At 34.2% G+C, this 22,147-nt stretch overlaps 1 protein-coding gene and 2 pseudogenes across 1 annotated transcript; 2 read left to right on the top strand and 1 right to left on the bottom strand.

Annotated features, from left to right (window-relative positions):
* The first annotated feature begins 7,730 nt into the window (after positions 1-7,730).
* LOC120178015 (protein NUCLEAR FUSION DEFECTIVE 4-like) lies at positions 7,731-10,167 on the top strand. Its single transcript, XM_039183989.1, has 3 exons — positions 7,731-8,125; positions 8,321-9,135; positions 9,596-10,167. The coding sequence occupies exons 1-3, from the start codon at positions 7,796-7,798 to the stop codon at positions 10,074-10,076; spliced, it is 1,626 nt and encodes a 541-aa protein (XP_039039920.1). The 5' UTR covers positions 7,731-7,795; the 3' UTR covers positions 10,077-10,167.
* Positions 10,168-10,929: 762 nt separating this feature from the next.
* LOC120178017 lies at positions 10,930-12,695 on the bottom strand (annotated as a pseudogene).
* Positions 12,696-16,229: 3,534 nt separating this feature from the next.
* On the top strand, positions 16,230-17,450 carry LOC120178018 (annotated as a pseudogene).
* The last annotated feature ends 4,697 nt before the right edge of the window (positions 17,451-22,147 follow it).

Below are 22,147 nucleotides of genomic sequence, written 5' to 3'. Positions count from 1 at the left end.
GTATGGAAGAGGTATTACCTATTGTACCAATACCTTCAATGTGACCTTTTGAATTATCACCAAAAGTCACTTCTCCTCCATTTTTGACGTTAAGCTCTATGAACCGGCTTTTGTCTCCGGTCATGTGTCTTGAGCATCCACTATCAAGGTACCATGAATTTGAATTTGTTTCCGTGCCTTGTAGCAATGCTCATTTCCCTACAAACATAGATTAATTTTTGATTTTTGGTACCCAATTCTTTTGGGTCCATATTCATTAGTTTCCAAAATCCTAGTTCCCTTAGGTATCCATTGTGTAGGATATCTTTATCTTTAGTAGTAATGAGTCCTTTAGGAACCCATATACTTCTAAAGATTTTACCATTTAAGGTTCGTTGAGGATATCTATGATTGTAGTTTCTAAAATCTTTTCTAACAAAGTTGGATTTTGAATTTTCTCCTTTTTCAAAACGTTTAGTTCCAACTTTATCAAAAGAAGTTTTAAGATCATCAATTTTCTTTTGATGATCATCATTGACCTTTGAAAGTAAATTTTGCAAATCTAAATTTTTCTTTTCAAACTCTTCTAGTTTGATTTGCAAATCTTTGATTTACTTTCAAGATCATTGTGGTTTTGGATATGAGTTATTTTCATTTTTCAACTTTGAAACATCATTTTTATATTTTAAAAATAATTTCTCATAATCCGAAGCCAACCCATTATATTCCTCTAATAGCTCATCATAAGATAAATCATCAAAATCAGATGAGTTAGAGGTTACCTTAGAATCTTCCCCAAATGCCATTAAGCACAAGTTTGCTACTTCTTGTTCTTCTTCATCGGAACATTCTTCATCGCTCCATGTAGCCACATGAGCCTTGTGCTTATTCTTTGATTGACCCTTCTTCTTCAATTGTGGGCAATCATATTTGACATGCCCTGGCTTTTTGCATTTATAGCAAATGATCGGGTCCTTCTCTTTTGGTTCATCTTTGAGGCCTTCATTTCGTTTGAATTTTCTTCCTCGGTAAAGTCTCATCATTTTTCTGAACCGTTTGGCAAATAATGCCATTTCCTCGTCATCATCATCATCATTAGAATCACTCTCATCTTTTGTGGATTTGAGAGCAACTCCAATGTTTTTCTTCTTCTCCTTCTCCTTTGGTGTCTCTTCAACTTTATCAAGGTCCACCTCATCTTCAAGCATCATCTCATGAGTGAGGAGTGAACCGATAAGTTCTTCAAGAGTTAAGGACGATAGGTCCTTAGACTCGATGATTGTCGTCTTTGATTGCCATGATTTTGAGAGGGAGTAGACTAACTTCCTCACAAGCTTTTCATTTGAGATGATCTCTCCATATGATTTGAGACCATTGACAATCGTTGAAAATCTATCCGTCATAGCTTTGATGTCTTTATTTGGTTTCATCCTGAAATTTTCATAGCTATGCGTTATAATACTAATTTTTGATTTCTTTACCTCATCGGTACCTTCATGTGTGACTTGAAGCTTGTCCCATATTTCTTTGGCGGTTGTACACGATGAAACTCTTCCGTATTCATCTGGTCCAAGAGCACAAAAAATAATATGGATGGCTTTGGAGTTGAGCTGGAACATTTTTGTATCTCCTTCACTCCACAACCTTGGATGAGTGATAGGCTTAATGTATCCTTCTTCTACGGCATTCCATGCTCCCATGTCACTTGCTTGAATGAAGTACATCATTCTATTCTTCCAATAGGCGTAGTTAGCTCCATTGAAGAAAGGAGGCTTGTTGACGGGCATCGAATCGAGACCGGAGTCGAAGTTTGAAGCGGAGGCCATTGATGACTTTAATAATCGATATAACTCTTCCCGAATCGACTCAAGAGGTGATAAAACCTTCAAATGAGTTAGGCTCTGATACCAATTGTTGAGTTAATCGAATGACGAAATTGGCCAAGAGGGGGGTGAATTGGCAATAAAAAATTTGTGGAAGCTTTTGCAGAAAATTGAAAGTAATTGCACAGCGATTTACAGTGGTTCGACTTTCTCAAACAAAGTCTACGTCCACTACCTTAGCTATCCACACTAAGGATTTTCCAACAAATTCACTAATTTGTTCTTTCTTTTGAGGCCAAAGAGATAACCTTACAATTCCCTCAAGAGTATACCCCAACTCTTGAGAACACTCTTTTCTCAAAGAGAAGATTACAAATTTGCAAACTTACAAGAAAACCTCACAAGGTAAGATGTTTGCACAATTCTAGAACAAAGAAAAGAACACTCAAAGATGAATACAATTGAGCACAAAAAGTGTTCTTGAAAGCAAAATGAATATTGAATGAAAATAGGCTTGAAATGCTCAAACTTGAGGTTTGATGCTTTCTCTTTGATTCTCTCTTGATTCTAGTTGCTTGATGTTTCTTGTTACTGATCAATGGCTTCTAAGCTTGCTTAAATACACCTTGGATCACTTCTGAACGTTGGGGATGATTAGAGAAGATATTATATCCGTTTTAGTGTGAAAACATTTAATAAAACAGCTTGGAGCGTGGGGGGAATCGGTTCATCCTCATAGGGAATCGGTTCCCTAAGTGTAAAATTCAAATATTTCGACTGTTGAACAGGGGGGAATCGGTACCCCTGGGGGGGAATCGATTCCCTCCGAGCATACTGGAATTCTCGGAACAAAAATGTTTAGGGGGGAATCGGTTCCTCCTATGGGGGAATCGGTTCCCTCCGAGCATTCTGGAAATCTCGGAGCCAAACCATTCAGAGGGGAATCGGTTCCTCCTATGGGGGGGAATCGGTTCCCTCTGAGCAATCTGTAATTTTTGGCTTTTGAATTGGTTCGAAATACTTTGTAAAATTATTTTAAAATTGTTTTATGATTAAAACTTAATTTTACACTTAAGTAAGGATTAAAAATGATTTTTGAAATATTTGGAGTAATGTTTTGATATTCGAATAGTTATATCGAATATACTTAGAAAATCATTAGGAAAATCTTAAAATCCATTTAACTTAATTTGTTATATCGAAATATTAAAATGTTTCAACAGGCTTATTGTGCAAAATAAGCTGAAAATAAAAACACTAGAAAATCCAACGATTTGGAATAGCTGATTGCAAAACAAGATGTTAAATGACATATTTGACCTTATTTTTTTCCCCATAATTACATCCTTACCATAAAACCTAATATAATGAAATAGCCTTCATCATAATATATTTAAGCTGAGATTTTATTTTCTTATTCTATTTTTTGGTTGTATATTCTCAAATGCATTTTAGTTAAGAAAATGTAACAAAACATGAAAGTAAAAAAAATGTAGTGTTGATATTTTATACAAAGTTAATAGTATGTATCAATCTCACAAGGTTAATATTTGTAAATATTAAATTTAAAAAATATTCACTAATTTTCTTAAGGAATTTTTAATTCTCTGTCAAAAGCATTTTATCCGAATAATTTTACCCCAATAATGACTAAAGTATTATAAAACATATATGTACTTAACAACTAAATGTATCATACATTTATTTGTCATTTTACCCATATCAGCTATCAGCTAAATTTTACCAATCACTTCTATATAAACATATAATCAAATCAGCTAATCAAATCGGTTGGTCAAACCAACTACTGAAATCAGCTATCAGCTATCATCTGTTTGTCAAACACTCCCAATAACAATATATCTTGAACACTTTATATGATTAATTTTGCTCTTGTTGAGAGTTGAACTCAACAAGAGCAAAAGACCTAAATTTATTAATTAATTATTACAAACAATGATGGATTTAGCCAGACAATAGCCTCTTGAAAATTTTAAATTATCATATATTTTAGATTTTTTATATATTTTCTGTTGAAAATATATTTCCGCCTCCTAGAATTTTATAAGTTCATGTTTGTCCCCCGAAAATTTACAAGTTCATGTTTGTCAACATAAAATCATGCGTCCGTCCGTGATTACAAGTACAAATTTATCATAAAAAAGAGAAAAGAGCACATGTTGGAGAGATCAAAATGAAAGAGTAAGAAAGTAAGAGGGAGATAAACATGATTTACACAGCTATAATTAGTCTACTAATAAGCTTTATGCTTAATCACATCCATCCCCATCTCGGTGGGGTCGGTTGCATGAACTTCATAGTGGATGCCATCAAGCACTCTCCTCAGCCCATCTTTTGATGTTGCGTACAGCATTTTTGCCCTTACTCTCGATGCAGTTGGGGACCTAAATAAATAAATACCCATCATTTTTATTATATTTAATTTAAGGGTAAATTATGCATTCAATATCTAAACTATCAGTTTTGATATATTTTAGTACCTTAACTTTCAATTATTTCAAAACCATACCTAAACTATCAAAGTTTTGGAATTGTTGCTCTTTCTTGAGGACCCAGATTCGAGCATCGAGACGTTCAATGTTAAGATGTTGAAAGTTATCTTTGAACAAATAATGTCTTATACTTACCCCAAATAAATAAATAAATAAATATGGATTGAATGGGATTGTTGAGAACTATCACCCTTAGAAATTTAAATTCTAGTGTAAATTATTTGGTTAATTACCTTCCTAGTAAATGCAGGTTCCAAATTGGCCTTTCTGACCTAGGTAAGCCATGGCATCGGCTACACTGTTAGCTTCCCTATGAATATGGGATAGGTTAACTTTCCGGTGACGCAGGATTAAGCTTCGAATTCCTCGGAAAAGCGTCGGTTCGTGCGATGTTTGGTCCTAATTCTGCACGTCGACCGCCTCCTTGTCGTCGACTTCAACTTTAGTGTCTTTAAAGCCATGATTCCATGCAATGGTCAGACCGTCCAGCAGCGCCCAAAGCTCAGCGCGGTCCTCGGTCGATCCTGCATCACAATCGGAATACGACTTTTGGTTTCAATAAACCAATAACTTAAAAGTTAGAGTCCAAGTATGTGTGGGCAGAAACCAAAGCAGCAGGGCAAATTTAATTTATAAGAATGTGTGGGGAACACCAAGCAAATGGAGCGGTTGGGTACAAAGCTTTAAACTGCATGATGCTGAGAAATCTGCATCACATGCTGTAGTAATAGTTGCACCCCCACCCATGTGATGTGGCCATGCCTCCCTTCCTTTTAGCATTACTAATTACTTCCAACCGTAAAATACACCTTAGGCTTATTTATTTATGTAGGTTCCATAGTAAATGAATTATTATTTTTAAATATATAACGACTCGAATTTTAGCTAGAAACTATGTTGAATCTATGTTATAATTCTACTCATCAAATATTATTTTCATATAAATACAAGGTAAGTCACAAATTTTAAAATAACTTGTCGCGAATAAGGATTTGAAGCGTCTTTAGGCGTGCCAACTGTTTGTGTAGTTGTCGTCTTCATCATTAAGCCATTTCAATCACGTTTTTGAATCTATATATGATTGTTTGGACCCGAGCCTTAAGGCCACTCGCTCTGCTGTACATTTTCTCTGGTGACCCACACGTAAGAAAAATAATAATAATATGACTAACCACGTGATAACATCCATATGGTCCCAAAAATTGCCGGCTACCTACTGTTTTTATATTAAGACAAGCTACCTACTACTGTCATATTAAGACATTATGTGTTATATTATCATATGGTACAAATGTATGTGTAACCCTTACCAGAACGTTAAGATCGAATTTTGAAGATTACAATAATCTGAATTAACAGAAATCATGAAATTTTTAGAGTATAGCATGCATCGTCAGAATACCAGTGTAAATCCGAAAACATAAATAAGAATTCATAAAATATAACATAATTCGATATTAAAGTTCAAAATAAGTAAAAATATAATATCCCAAACCCCAATATAAATATATATAATGGAAAATGGAAAAAGAAATATAATATACTTTGAAAGCTTCCCTACAATGTCTAGATAAATAAATTTCGCTACTAGTCGATCCTCTAAGTACTAGTCAAAATCTAAGTACTAGTCATAATCAAATTAATAATTGAGTGATCTAGGATGTATTTTACCCTAAAAAGTGCTTCAATGGTTTTTATATTAAGGTTTTTTTTAATAGTCTGAAATAATTAGAGGTGCGTGAAACTCGACTTGAAAAACTGATTTTTTTTACTTGATTTGACTCGAGAAAACTCGACTCGAATTAACTTCGAGTTGTAATTTCATAAACTCGACCCGAAAATTTTTTTAAGTTCAAATCGAGTTGTAAAATTCAGCTCAAATAACTTGAATAGTAACTCAATTTTTTAGTAATTAGTATATTAGTTTTCAAACTTGAGTCGAGTTCCTCAACGTTGTATGATAAATATATATCACATATGAAAAGAATATGAATAAATGTATATTTGTTGTATTTAGTTAACAAAAAACTTTTTAAATTTGAAAAAAAAAATCAAAATATCATACATATTTACAATTAAATTTAAACATAAAATTAAAAATTTGACTCCAAAAGAAAAACTTCAAGTCAACTTTGAGTTATAAAATATGAATAGTTAATTCAAATAACTTAAATTTTTTTAGCTCGACTCGATTGAACTCTCACGCCCTAAAGAGTAAATGCAAGATAACATATGCTTATAATTTTTCTTAACTATTGACGACACCTATACATCTTACAGATATAATTACTTAAATCGAGAATTTCAAAATTGAACAACATTTCATTTAGGGTGTCATATATCAATAGAAAAGTACATGTGCTTATAAGTCTTAAAAGTGACCCTATCTTTAACAGTGCACCTATCATATATTCTTATCATTTCATCACACATTTGTTTTCTTCTTCTCCATACATTTCTCCAATCTTATCTAATCCCTTTACGTTACTTATTTTAGAAGGTTTAATATAACATTATTTATTGTATCACGGTTTAATTTTCATTTTATTCTTTATACAATCTTTTTCAATTAGTTTTTATATTATTATTTTTAATATTTTATTATTCTAATGATATTTTTATGTAGAACAAACACATTAAGTTTAAAAGATTATATTTAAAAATTATATTTGCATTTAAAAGAATTCATACACAAACAATATAAGATTTAAAAATATCATGATCAAACTTGTGGATTTTAACATGATAAAGTCAGCACAATAGTCAAAGACAATAGTTATTTTCTTTAACACTCGGGATCCAATGTCTAATAATGTCTTTGATTGTCGCATTAATACGAGTTTAATTAAGTTTAATACATATTTTTTATAATTCAAAATCAACAAGTTTTGAACATGATATTCTCACACTTCATATTGTTAATGCATGGTTTTTTTTCAAGTGTTTAAACGTATAATTTTAAACATGAACTTATCACTCGTTATACATATGCTTCATCGTCCAATTGATTCGTGTTTATAGAGTAATTGGTTTTAGTGGTAAACAACTTGATATCGTTTAAGTAATATATCGAGTTCGAGTCATTATATACAAAAAAATCTTTACCGAGGATTCACGTACTAAAACTAGATTTGCAGACAGATTAGTCAAGGCGTTTGGAATCCAGGGAGGGGGGGAAAACAGTACGGTAAGAAAACTGGACCCATCCGAAAGCATTCCCCGACTCGTCAATACAAAGATCGCAATTTGGCAACTTGCAACGAAGCAAAAAACAACTGGGACAATAAATGTCGACATTGTTGAGCCGATGCAGTTATTCAACATTGTTATCACTTTAAATACCCATCCACGGCCTCAAATTCAACACCTAAACCGCTGCAGATTAGTTATAAATTCCCCAAATTTCCACAATCAAGCCCACCGTTCAAATTCTTCTCAACATCCTTTTTCTTTTTAGCAAAGCTTTAAGCTAAATTGTTAATGGGGTATCGTGAAGCTTACACTTTGAGTGCCTGGAAATGGCTAGGCTTTGTTTCTGCAGTATGGGTCCAAGCCATTGCAGGCAATAACTATACATTTTCCAACTACTCCGGGGCTATCAAGACGATTATGAACCTTACTCAACTCCAGCTCAACAATTTGTCTGTGGCTAAAGACGTCGGTAAAGCTTTTGGTCTCATTTCCGGCCTCGCCTCCGATCGTTTGCCCACCTCCGTAATTCTCCTTATTGGCTCCATTGAAGGGTTGGTCGGCTACGGTACTCAATGGCTAGTCGTCAGCCGGAAAATTCAACCACTTCCTTATTGGCAGGTAGAAGAACTGTTCTGTGGAGCATTTTATCGAATACTTATGTTGCTACTCTGTGCCGGTTTATTTGATTAAAAAATTCGTTGTTTCACTATTGGGATCCGATTCCCTACAAAATGGGTCCTCTTCACTTTTAGAAATCTACTTGATTTTCCGCATAAGTTTTATTTTTTGTTTTTTGGAATTCGGTTTCTACAGATGTGCATTTTCATGTGCATGGGTGGCAACAGCACGACATGGATGAACACGGCGGTTTTAGTGACTTGCATGCGCAACTTCCGCCGCAACCGTGGCCCTGTTTCCGGCATCTTGAAAGGGTACGTCGGCCTCAGCACCGCCATTTTCACAGACCTCAGCGCCGCCCTTTTCGACAAAGATCCCTCCAAAATCCTCGTCCTGCTCGCCTTCGTCCCTTTCGCCGTTTGCCTCACCGCCGTCTTCTTCCTCCGTGAAATCCCGCAATCCGCTCACGTCGCCACGGAAAACGAAGAAAATCGCTATTTTACGATATTCAACGTAGTCGCCGTCGTGATTGCCGTTTATCTTTTAACGTACGACCTCATCGGCTCGACCAATCAAGTTTTACCACTCGTTTTTGCCATCGTTCTTCTTATCTTACTAGCTAGTCCGTTGGCTGTTCCGGTTTATTCTTTTATAAAGAGTTGGCGCTCGGTCGGGTTCGAACCCGACATGGAGCAACAAGAACCGTTGCTGGAACAAGAAGCTACCACAACGACGTCGGCGGTTGAGGAAGTGATGACGGCGGTGGAAAAGATCAGGCCGGTCATCGGAGAAGAACACACGGTAGTCGAGATGATGCAAACGTGGGACTTTTGGCTTCTTTTCGTGTCGTTTTTGTGTGGTGTGGGGACCGGTATGGCGGTGATAAACAACATGGCGCAGATCGGTCTGGCCCTCGGCCACGCCGATGTTTCGATTTTCGTGTCGTTCATCAGTATCTGGGGTTTCTTCGGTCGGATCATTTCGGGTTCGGTTTCGGAATATTTTCTCAAGTCAGCTCCATTTCTTTACCTTCTTCTACATAATCCAATTTTTTTCATATTTACGCCATTTCTCATTGATTTTTTTTAAATACAGTGAAAGATTTTTATGTATTTAATGGTTAAATTCAAATTTTAGGCTTTAATCGAGTTAAATTTAATTTTTTTGAGTTTTTACTAGCTTCAATTTATAAATTAAAATTCGAGCTTAAAATTTTTAGATTTGCAGGTTTTGAAGTCGAATTCTATTTCATAATTTTTAAATCGAACTTAATCATACTCGAATTCGACTCGATTTGTTTACATCCTTACCGTACAATTTTGTAAGGTTATCTCTACCTAGAAATTTAGAAATTTACTCGAAGTAAAATTTTGTGTCAGTCCTTTATTTTTGATATGGTTGTTCGAGTTTAACATGCATTTTTTAAAGGCCAGCCTGAGCTTTGAGCTTTGAGCTTTGAACTACCTGCAGGAGAGCTGGAACACCTAGGCATGTTTGGAACGCAGCATCTCAGATCCTGATGGCCGTTGGGTTCCTTCTAATGGCATTGGCAATGCCCGGTTCCCTTTACATCGGTTCGATCGTTGTCGGTATCTGTTACGGAGTCCGTCTAGCCGTGTCGGTCCCTATCGCCTCGGAACTATTCGGTCTCAAATATTTCGGTTTGCTCTACAATATCTTAATCCTCAACCTCCCCATTGGTTCTTTCCTCTTCTCTGGCCTGCTCGCCGGTTACCTATACGACGCACAGGCGACTCCAATACCAGGAGGTGGTAACACCTGTGTGGGAGCACATTGTTATAGGCTGGTGTTCATCGTAATGGCTATAGCCTCGGTTATTGGATTCGGTCTGGACGTTTTGCTGGCAATAAGAACCAAGAATGTTTACACCAAGATATTCACCAGCCAGAAATCGAAGAAATCGTCGACGACATCGAATGGCCGACGGTGAACAACGCAGCAAAAGAGTAAGTTGCAAGATTGCTGAGCTTTTATCTTATCAGCAACCTTATTCAATTATACGATATGTTTTGGATATATATTGCCGGCAACATAATTCACCGTTGGACATCGGAAAAATCCTCAACGGCGTCTTACGGTTGTTCTCCATTTTATACGGCGATTGGTGATTCTGGAAGAACATTGGATGAATTGTTTTTGTTTGAATTGTTAGGACGTTCTTCCAATTCTCCAACCGGAAGGCATCCCTTTGTTGTATTTTCTTAGCTGATAGCATCTCTTCTGTTTGTCAGTTTGTATGTTATGCAAAGCCTTGAGCTTTTACCGTTGGATAAATACATATAAAAATGTATTTAATTTTATTAAATAAATTCAATTATCAAATAATATTATTTTATAATATTAAATAAGATCACATTTTTTTTTGTTTGTCATCCCGGTTTAAGGCTTCACCTCTATTAATTCGTATCGATTCACGTCGCACATTTAGTCTTAATGGATGAGTCTCTTAGTATGAATATTTTGTATATACAAAAACTTGAACTCAAAACCTTATTTAAACGATATCAATCTGCTTACCACTTAAACCAACCTCTGTTAGTTAAAGGTGCCATTTAGGCATTTAGTCACATTCTCTTTAGTATTTCAACCGGCCCTTTTAAATATATTATTTTACCACTATTGAGTATTGATTCCTTTTTTCCGAACAAAGCGCACCGCCAATGCCATAGCAAAAGCTGAGCGGGTGCATGCCGAGAAGGAAAGAAAAGTTCAATTTTAGGGAACACAACACCCTCTAGTGTTATATTATACATTGAAACCCTAAGGGGCATAATACAAGTAGAAATTGATGTCATGAAGCCAAAAGACAGACAGCAGTTAATAGTGTCTTTAGTGCAAGTTGTAGAATACAAGGAGCTGCTGTTGCTGCTGAATCTCCCATCGCCAACCCAGTTAACCATGACCCATCTGTCAACATTGTCTCACCAGACCCTCCTGGTTCCGTGCTCGAACCCGAACCGGAGTATCCATTTCCGGAGTATGTGTAACTCGAACTCAAATATCCCGTACCCGAATATTCGTAACCGTTATCGGAGTAAGTTATCGGAGGTTCTGATCCCGATCCTTGTGATGTTGACCCTGTCACTGGGGGAGTTCCGGTAACTGGTGTAGATTTTTGACTGCAACATGATATCAGTAACCCATTTGTTAAATGCTATTGCTGTAAATATACAATCTTATGTTAGATTCACCTATAGATAATTAAATAAGGGTAAATTATACGTTAAATAAATTATACATTTAATATCTAAACTATCAATTTTCGTCATTTTAGTATCTAAACTTTTAATTTTTTTAAAATTATACATAAAATTTAGTTTTTATTTTATTTTAATATCACTGTTTAAAGTTTAACATTAAATTTAAAAAAAATTAAAAGTTTAAGTACTAAATAGGACCAAAATTAATAGTTTAGGAACTAAATGTATTAAGTTTTTAACAGTAAGATACTAAAATGAAACAAAAACTAAATGATAAGTATGATTTTAAAAAAAATAAAAGTTTAGATATTAAAACAGATCAAAACTAATAAGAGTTAAATTTTTAACGGTGTGGTACTAAAATGAAAAAAAAATACTAAAACAAAACAAAATCGATAATTTAAGTAATAAATTTATACTTTACAAACTAAATAAATGAATATCTATTATATTACTTTTAAATGAAAGCAACAATAATTTTACATTGAGCGAAATGATAGTGAATTACTACCTGGGAGAAGAGGGACAAAACGTCACCGTATAGTCAGCTCCGGTACAGGTGAAAGTGCTCGTAGCATCATCGTACGCGTAGCTGTAAGATCTGGGACAAGCGGCCTTAAACATCTCGGAATAAACCGATGGCTTGCACGTGGCGGGTGTGCTTTACGCGCCGCTACAACAATATTCCAGCCTTCCAAACGCCTCGCACGCGCTCTTGCAAGATTCGCCGTCGCCGACGCGGAGTTCCGACGGGCATTGCCGGTTCAAGTTGGTCGTACATCCGGTAGTAGAACAAAGACCCGACCCGCCGCTTCCTTCGACGATCATCGGCATGTTGTAGCCGTCAACGAGACTGACGTCGTAAAAATCCTGCCCTCCCGTCCCGAGAGTGAGCTCAGCCAGAGTTACGGGCGGAGCAGCGCCAAGTCCGTCGCATTCTACCCGACCCGACCCGCAATCGCCTGTCGAGCAGTTCCCGGAACCGGATCCATCGAATTTACAGCCCGTTCGACCCCAGAAACGACCCGACCAACCCGTCGGGGCTTGAAACGAACGGGACGAGTCTTTGGGAAGCTCGAATCCGGTGCTGTCGAGCCCAGGACTCCCTGCATTTGCTAAAATCCCAGGCCAAACAGTGTAATCACACCGGTTGACAAACGTGAAAGAAGCACCATAAACACCTGATAAAAAACACAAAAAATAATGGATTTTCTAAAATCTGTAAATGTGAGAGAAACCCAGAACAGAATGAACTAGACTTCAACCTTTCGGGGTCACGACCAAGACAATGAGAGCTATGGAGCTAATAATATGAAGATCCATGAGGCTTACAGTGCTTATTTTTTGACCTTTCTCGGTTATGTAGCTGAAGCTTAAAAGATATAAAAATGGAGCTGTGTGAGAACGTGAAGTGTTAGTGTTTTGGGGTTCTTTTTTTTGGAAAAATTAATATGAGGTCCTTATTTGACCCTTTTAAGACATTGGAAAATTGTATTTGTTTCCCTACAATTGTTTAACTTTTACATTAATATATACTTCTAAATTATCATAAGGTTGAAAACCATATGACTAAAGGCAGAGTAACCAAATTAATTGCTAATCCCTAAAACTATTTTTTTGTTGCTATGTGGTTAAAGGCTTTATCTTAACTAATTCGAATCAATTCGCGCCGTATACCTGATTTTGGTGGGTGAATCTCCCAGAAGAGATTTTTTGTATACATAAGGACTCGATCTTGAGACCTTACTTAAACGATATCAAGTTACTTACCACTTGAACCAATTCCTGTTGGTTAATCCCTAAAACTAAGGGTTGTTAATACTTCCGGTTTCCTATTGTCGACAGTTTCATCTGGTAAGAACAAGAGAGTGAAAAAGGGGGTATAAAGTGAACTTTTCAAAGAACATATGAGACGCAGGTAAAATTTGAAGGGACCGATTATGGATTTTCCGGACACATGGGGTCGATTACTCCTTCACGCATGTGATGATACAGTTTAATACTTGTGCTTGAATTGATTGGATGGACTTTAATTGAACAAGATGGTGCTTGAAAATCCAACAAGAATATCTCATCCATATCTAAATTATAGCTTAATATAAATAAACAAATATTTAGTACTTTTAAAAATAAATAAACAATTATAAATATGATACTATTAAACAAATAGAAATCAAACATGAGTATCTTCAAAAAAAAAAATAATAATAAATAAACACGAACATAATTTTTTTTATTGAAACTCGGTTCATTTACACCCGTATATACTATGATTTAATTCATCAATTTTTGCATGATTTCTTTTTAATTATCTCATGTATTATTATCTAGGATAAATTATGTATTTAGTACCTAAACTATCAGTTTTAGTCCGTTTTAATATCTAAGCTTTTAATTTTTTCAAAATCATACCTAACACTTAGTTTTTGCTTTATTTTAGTAACCCAATGTTAAAAACTTAACGCATTTAGTACCAAATTATCAATTTTGGTCTGTTTTAGTGCCTAAACTTTCGATATTTTTTCAAAACTTAATGTTAAATTTTGAACAATGGTACTAAAATGAAACAAAAACTAAACTTTATGTATAATTTTAAAAAATTTAAAAGTTTAAGTATTAAAACAGACCAAAATTGATAATTTATATACCAAACACGTAATTTACTCTATTATCTATCTGGGTTTAAGTTCAAACCTGAGAACGAAGCATTGGATGAGTCAAAATGCATGCCTCCATTGTATTACATCACACTATGTAATTTTAACATCTCAGTATAAAGGCATCATTATTGATAAACTACTAATACGAGAATGTCTTCTAAAAATACTAAAATCGACCTAATTTACTCGTATCGATCTAATGTCCCTCGAACAAAAAAGAATCTACATTTATTTTGTCGGATTAAACATATTGTAGATTAACTTTAGTATCACAGTAGCTTCGTTTGGAAATACTTCTCAAAACGAGATTTTTCAATGAGCTTTTCGAATACAAAAACATCATTTTTCTTGATTTTTAGTTTGAGTCGATAATAACTTTTCAAATGTGAATTTTTGGTTGAAAATGAGGTGTTTGCGCTTTCTTTTACGCTTCAAATGGATTTTTGAGTTAAAAAACACTTATATAAGCATTCACAAACAGTATTTAAGAATTACAAAACTAAAAAACATATCACCTATCACCCTTTGGTTTCCTCATGTAATCTCCAATACTAAAATTAGCTATAACGTATTTGCAGTGCCCTGATACCCATCACATATACAAACAAATTCACATCTTTTGACATGACCTCATACATGTTTACGTGACATGTCAGTGTTGGATTAAAATCCATAATTATGAGCACATATTTATAATATATATTGTTATCATAAATATGACATAAATTAAGTGATCAATTATGTTATATAGTCATAAGGTATTAGAAGTGTTATGGAAATAAAAGTGTAGATATTATTAAAGTTGTATTTATAATTCTACGAGGGACAGAGTTATAAGTACAGACTATAACTGATTCTTAAATCAACTATATAAAGTGGTTATGGTCCACAATAAATAAATAATCCTGTATTTACTTTTATCCCTGTCAGATAGTTTATACTTAAAGGAACTCTATCTTCTTAGAAGATCATAATCAAAAAAAAGATTCAATGATTTCAACCTATCAATTAACTTAGGTATGCTTCGGCATCTAGTATTTTTTATTATTAATGATTTAGCATGATTAGATCTTAGTTTGATTAATTATCATTTATAGTTTGGTTCTAACAAGTGGTATCCACTTAGTTTATCAACTTATTGGTAGTCATTGTGACACTACGTCTAGAAACTCTTGATTAAGATCCTGAGAATGGATGAAACCCTCTTGCCTCCATTCACCTTTCTTTTGCCTCTAAATGGAGACAGAAGATCTTAATGTCAATCAACAATCGTTCTTTCACTCGCTCAACTCTTCATCTAACAAAAGATGAATCACTTATAAATATCGTGATTTATTTGTTTCTATCAACAAATTTGAAGAATATATAACAACCCCATACGATCACTTAGATTAAATAAGAGCACAATGAAAAAGCCTATGATATATTATTTTACAGGGGAACTATTTCCTTCCAAAGATACATGATATAACGAATATAAACAATTTTCATCATTTCCAAAAGGAAAATAAAAGGGTAAATTATACGGTTCCTTACTCAACTTTACTCTCTCTCATATTTTACTCACACAATTTTCGATTTTTTCTATTTTACTTACTGAACTTTGCAGATTGCATTATTTTTCTTACTCCACCGTTAAGTGTATAACGTCGTTATGACGCGTCTTATAAGACGGGGTTTTAAATCATTAAAAACATGGGTTAGAAAATACGTCAGAAAAAATATAACTAAAATAATAAAACAAATTAGGGTAAATAAAATTACCCAAATCACGATTTACCCTTAGGCCTCGTTTGGTTAACGGATTAAAACATTTATGGGAGAAATCTTTTTTTCCCGTTTAACTTACCCACGTTTGGATGGTTATTATTCCCAAGTGAGGGTAAACATTGAATACCAAGAGTAATTTTTTTCCCTGTTTTACTGGGAATGTTAGTCCCGTAGCTTCCTTAGGTATTTGAACATTCCTGGTCCCCGTTGTCTAAAATACCCTTCTCCCCTCTCGGTTCTGGCCAAAGCTTCTTCGATTTCCCTCTTTTAGCTTCAGCGTTCTGTTGTTATTAATATATCAGGCTTTGTTCTTACAATTTGATTGTGGTTTTGTTCTATTATGCTCAGGATTCTATCTATTCAAAATTTTCTTTATTTCATTTGGCTCGGAAGTTATTAGCTGTATTTGGATCAATATGAAGAAAATGGAATTATTTGATACTCTTTTTTGGTTTTATTTATGGTTGCAGTTTCACCAGTACCAAGTTGTTGGAAGGGCTCACCCAACGGAGAGCGATGAACATCCCAAGATTTACAGGATGAAGCTTTGGGCCACCAATGAGGTTCGAGCCAAATCCAAGTTCTGGTTAATGATTATTTTCATGGACATATGTGTTTTTTATTTGATTTGGTATCCCATTTGAATGAAGCTTTGAAGTTTTCTGACTTTTGGGTGTTGTTGAATATATTCATCAAGTACTTCCTGAGGAAGCTGAAGAAGGCTAAGAAGAGCAACAGTCAAGTCCTCACCATCAATGAGGTATATTTTCCTTTTATAATTCACTATGTATTAATTGATTTATTGTTGGGATGTTGTGTTGAAAATTGAAATTTCATTAGGTAAATTACCCTTTTCATTTCGATTAATGTTCGAAACTATTTGCTGGAATTGCTGATGTTTAGCTCGTGTTTGCGCAATTTACTATGTAATTTTTGTTTGATAGGAGGGAACTTGTATAGCAAAGAAACATATGATCTTCAAGGTTTTCATGCCAAATTTATTTACACTTTAAAAAGTTCATACATCTTTTTTTGGTCGATTGAGATTTCTTTGAATGATTTATTTGGTCACTTAACTTTTGGGAGCTTCATATGTAAGATCGAATTTAAAAAAACAGTCATCAAAATCAGTTTGAAACTTTTTATAACTAGATGCTTGCAACTAGTTCTCAATATTTTACTTTGTTGTGATCTCCTAGCTTTGTACTGTGGAAACTTCATCAGAAAAAGAGAAGTTATTGTTAATGCTTGACACACAAGGGAACATGATTTCATATTCATTCTTTGATTTTCACTTGCAATGCCTGATATTTAAGTTAAATTCCTCTGCAGATTTTTTAGAAGAACCCGACCAAGATCAAGAACTACGGTATCTGGCTCCGCTATCAAAGCTGTATCGGTTATCACAATATGTACAAGGGATACCGCGACACTACTTTGAATGGAGTTGTCAAACAGATGTACACCAAGATGGCTTCTCGTCACAGGGTCAGGTTCCCCTGCATCCAGATTATCAAGATCGTAACCATCCCGGCTAAGCTATGCAAAAGAGACAACAGCAAACAGTTCCACAACTCAAAAATCAAGTTCCCATTGGTGGTCAAGAAGGTGAGGCCACCTACCAGGAAGCTAAAGACAACCTACAAGGCATCAAGGCCCAACTTGTTTATGTAGTGGAGTAAAGGTAATTGTAGTTCTACGATTTTTCTTAGTGAAGGTCTTATTGGTTTGTTGACCAGTTATTGTTTTCGTTTGAGAAGCCTATGCTATCAAGAATATTGATCTTTGATCTTTGGGTTTCAATATCTTGTTTTGTTTAGTTATAACAGCTAGTTTGCTATGTGATTGTCGTTTTCTTTCCTTGGAATCACCTCCGAATGACTATCAATCAAACTTTTAGATAACATGGAGCAAATCTTCGATAACATCTTCTTTTTATAAGAAATGCTGGTTGAATTAAAATAGTTACTACTAGGACTTCGCAAAAAGATTTAATGTCATTATCTAGTTGAGGAATTGTCGAAAAGATGTTTTACTACATAGGTTTAACCATAATATTTAACAAAGATTTTGTAAGGTTGAGGGATTAACTTTCAGTGTTTGGGAAGTCGAGGGATGAAATTCACAACTTAGCTATAAGTTGAGGGATGAAATTCACAACTAAGCCATAAGCAAGAGGGATTAATCATCTTGTTGTTAAAGATTAAAAACAACTCATATTTATTTCTATGCAACGATTGAGTGTCCCATTTAAACCACCTTGAATTTATTTTTTTATAATTTGAATTTAATATTATGAATTAAAAATATTAAAATAACCACAAAAGGATTTTAGTAGAATTATAAACATTGAGGTATGAGTGTTTAAGTATATACATATGTTTGAGTTATTTTTTTAATAATATGATGTGATTATCATGTAATATTTATTTAAAATCTTTTTTAGTTATTGATAATGTGCATGCACTTCAAAGACGTATTTAGAATTTCACTTGTTAAAAAATATAGAATAAGGACAATTTGGTAAAATATACATTCCAGTAATCTTTTATTCCTTCAACCAAACACTGTAATCTTACATTCCTATCAAACCAACCAAACACAATAATGTAACATTCCCAGTAATCCTATTCTCTGGTAATCTTTTATTCCCACTGGTAATCTTACGTTCCGTGAGCTAAATGCACCCCTATTTCTCAAAAGCACGAGAGATTGTTTCTCAAAATTTCTCCTAAATCTGAGTTAGGGTTTTAACAAATTAAGGTATTTAGGGTTATATAGGTTTAGGGTTATAGGTTTTAGGCTTTTTGTGTACTTTTGAAATCAATCGAGGGGTTCTGAGATCAAATGAAGGCGTGTATGGGTTTGATAGCAGAATCATGGGGAGTTCTGTTTTGCGTTCGAAGGGTATGCGAAGCATGTCATACGGTGAGTTTTCTAAATCCTACTTACATGTTTCGATTGCAATTGGCATTATGGGTTTTTCAAACTGCTATAAAATTAGGGTTTATTGTTATTCCATTTAGGGTTATTCTTAAATTTTGTGTTAAAATGAAATGTATGGTTGATTGTATAGGTCTCGAGTTTAGTTTTCTGTTACTTCATTTATGGGTATGGCAAGCTTTGTTGTTATTGTTGCAACTGTTTTAGTTAATACTGAAGAAATGTATGTACATTGATTTGTTTGATTGTATGAGAAACATAGAAAGTGTAATGAATAAAGTTAATAAGACAATACACATAAAGTTAAGGAACACCACATTATTGTGACAATTATTTTAATGCCTTTTTGTTGGGACCACAAGCGCATATATTGTTTAATGATTTCATATTAAAAACTATTTGTGAGGACCATATGCATTATGTTTGATATTGTCTGTTGGGTCTCAATAGAATTAGATATAAGGAATAGCATATAAAATATAAACTTTGAAAACATGTGCATGTATTATTGGTTTACACATGTTCTTTTTAGTTTATAGGTGCATCCTCAGAATACTGCACAGTGGTGGTTCACCATGGTGGATATATTGTAAATCATCCCACAATAGCATATACTAGTAAAAAAGTTAACTTTTTTATATGTGTGAAGTTGACTGTATGTCAATGCTAGATTTACATGACATGGTTAAAGAGTTAGGATATGTTGGGTAACATGTCATTTATTGGCAACGACCAGGGGTATGTTAACTGTGAATGCACTAAAAATTGATAGTGATGTTAGGAGACCACTAAGGGAGACCAATGCAACAGGTTCAACTCAAAACCAGCAAGGCAGCTGAGGCTCAATTAACGTAGTAAAATGGATGATGCATTCTCATTATAATCATGTCACCCAACCCCCACCCTAACCTCAACTTCAACCTCAAACACAAGTTGCTACAAGCATACATGCACCAACAAACAGAAAACCCAAACTCATAGTAAGTCTTGCCAAATTAGTTTTCTCATATGTATGAAAAAAATTAACATGTATGACTTTTTCTCACTTGTAGATTAAGAGACCAATAAGCTCCAATCCTGAAGATCCTATCCATCAAAATCAAGGGAGTCAAAACATACACGGAAGCCACAATACACAGAGCTCAGTCATCATAGTGAAGTGAATGATGCCTTCATAGCAAAGCTCTAACACTGCCCACCAACCTCCAATACAAGATCCTACTTCAAAGAGACTTAGGAGGAAATGAAGATCAACAATGGATATTGACTACTGTTGTGACAATCATATTTTGTGAATTGTATATTATGTTGTAATTTTTTTTGGAATATCTGGGAAATGCCTTGCCACTGATGAATATGCATTTTCAGTCAAACTTAGGGTTGCTCACTTTTTGAGATGGTTGTAGATGATGATGTTTGAACATATGTATGAAAATATGAGCAATTTTAATCAATATAAGCATAACTTTATAAATATTTGTTCTTTTCATATGATTTCAATGTATAAACAACTACCTTAACATTTTATTCATAATAGTTAATATCCTTAACAAAATATCAATGGATTAACAAATACAATTGACAAAATCTTTAACATTTTATAAGTTATCCTTCAAAAATCCAAAAACCAAAGTATCATCTTCTCCTTCAACACCAAAATCAACTTCAAATTATACCCACTTCACTACTAGAATCATCTTCAATCTTCAATACCCATATTCAATCTTCATCCACATAAAATGTAGGTTAGCAAAATAGAAGAGATCAAAGTAACAACCCAAATAATTTTCTCATTTCTTCTTTTCTTTTAAATCATTATGATACTTCTGAGAAGATCACCCACAACAATCTTCGCACGAGGATTCATCGCTGGCTCGTACCATTGAAAAAATTGCAAGATTTTCGCCACATATTGTCGTAATTATTACAGTCGAAAAATTGTCTTCTAGGGTTGTTGTCCGACCATGTTGTCTTCAACATCGTTGGAATTTCACACTTGCAAATTGGAACAGAATTTGAGGCAGACATTTCTTCTATCTCCTTGCTCAGCCTATTTTCCTTCATTTCCCTCTTTCCTCTCTTTTCCCTTTTCAGTGTGAATGTTTATGGTTAGGGATATCAAGTTTGTGTTTAAATAAATGAAAAAAATAACGCAATCTAATGTTATAAGATGTTCCACATAGGGATGAGCATGGGTCGGGTTTTTGGTCCACCCGACCCGACTCGAGAACAAGAGAACCTCCACTCGAGACCTGATCCGACCCGACCAGACCAAAATAAGAGTTTACCCGACCCGACCCCGACCCGATATATAACTTAGAAACCCAACGCGACCCGATCTGACCCGAAATAATAATAAAATATTATTTTTATTCAATAAAAACAGTGACTGAATTGAAAAAAAATTATATATAGAGTGGTATTATTTTAATTATTCCTAAATATATAAGGTAAAATTATATATATTTTCGGGTTGGGTATTTTTCACCCTAAACCCGAACCCAACACGACTCTGAATTTTTTTTAAAGAAAACCCAACCCGATCGGGTCGAAACTCGTCAGGTTCGGGTCCCATGCTCATCCCAATTCCACATCATCGAGGTGTTTATTATGAAACTATTCCATGTCATCGAGCTGAAAATTTTAAACTATTCCACGTCATAACGACGTTATACGTGTAATGGTGGAGTGAGGAAAATAATGCAATCTGCAAAGTTCAATAAGTAAAATAGAAAAATTGAAAGTTAGATGAGCAAAATAAGAGATAGAGTAAAGTTGAGTGCGAAACCGTGTAATTTACCCAAAAAAAAACAATTCTAAACAATAATTGTATGTGAATTATTGATCATCATAGTTTGACCATATTTTTGTAATTAAAGTTTTTGTCAATCTCATTTTCTGAATCACTTCTCATGTTGGCATTATTAATGGTATTTTGTCTTTGTGTTCACAATTAGGATGACATGAAATTAACATCTTTTTGAAGATACATCTTTTCTTTCTAAAGAAGAAACAAACACAATTATCACTCTAGAATCAAATGCTTTTATCTTTTGTCTAATGTCTAAATTACTAAGGTTGATACTTTGATTTGAATCCAATAGGTTTTTACTATGATAATATTTTATATGAAAAAATCGGCTCGGGTCGAGTTTTGTAAAGAGTGATCAAGTTGAGTTTGGGTTTAGAATAAAAATACATCTGATCCGACCCAATTCAAGATAATAATATAAATTTTTTCCTATATATTTATGGATAATTACTATAATATCAAACCTCTCAATATTTTAAATTAGTTTCATACTATACGAATAGAAACAAGAATTTTAAATATACATTTGTGTAGACTTAAGTCTAGATTTTATCTTAAAATTCAGGTTGAGTTTTGAGTTGGATATGACCTTCCTAAGCTCGAATAGAATTGAATT

The sequence above is a fragment of the Hibiscus syriacus genome, unplaced genomic scaffold (genome assembly GCF_006381635.1).
Source record: "Hibiscus syriacus cultivar Baekdansim isolate YM2019G1 unplaced genomic scaffold, ASM638163v2 tig00112343_pilon, whole genome shotgun sequence".
NCBI classification, from domain to species: Eukaryota; Viridiplantae; Streptophyta; class Magnoliopsida; order Malvales; family Malvaceae; genus Hibiscus; species Hibiscus syriacus.
This window is presented reverse-complemented; position numbering and strand designations above follow the sequence as displayed.

Coding starts and splice junctions, on each gene's coding strand:
- LOC120178015 (XM_039183989.1), top strand. CDS start 7,796: ATGGGGTATCGTGAAGCTTACACTTTGAGTGCCTGGAAATGGCTAGGC. Junction 8,126..8,320: donor AACCACTTCCTTATTGGCAG/GTAGAAGAACTG, acceptor CGGTTTCTACAG/ATGTGCATTTTCATGTGCAT. Junction 9,136..9,595: donor GTTTCGGAATATTTTCTCAA/GTCAGCTCCATT, acceptor AACTACCTGCAG/GAGAGCTGGAACACCTAGGC.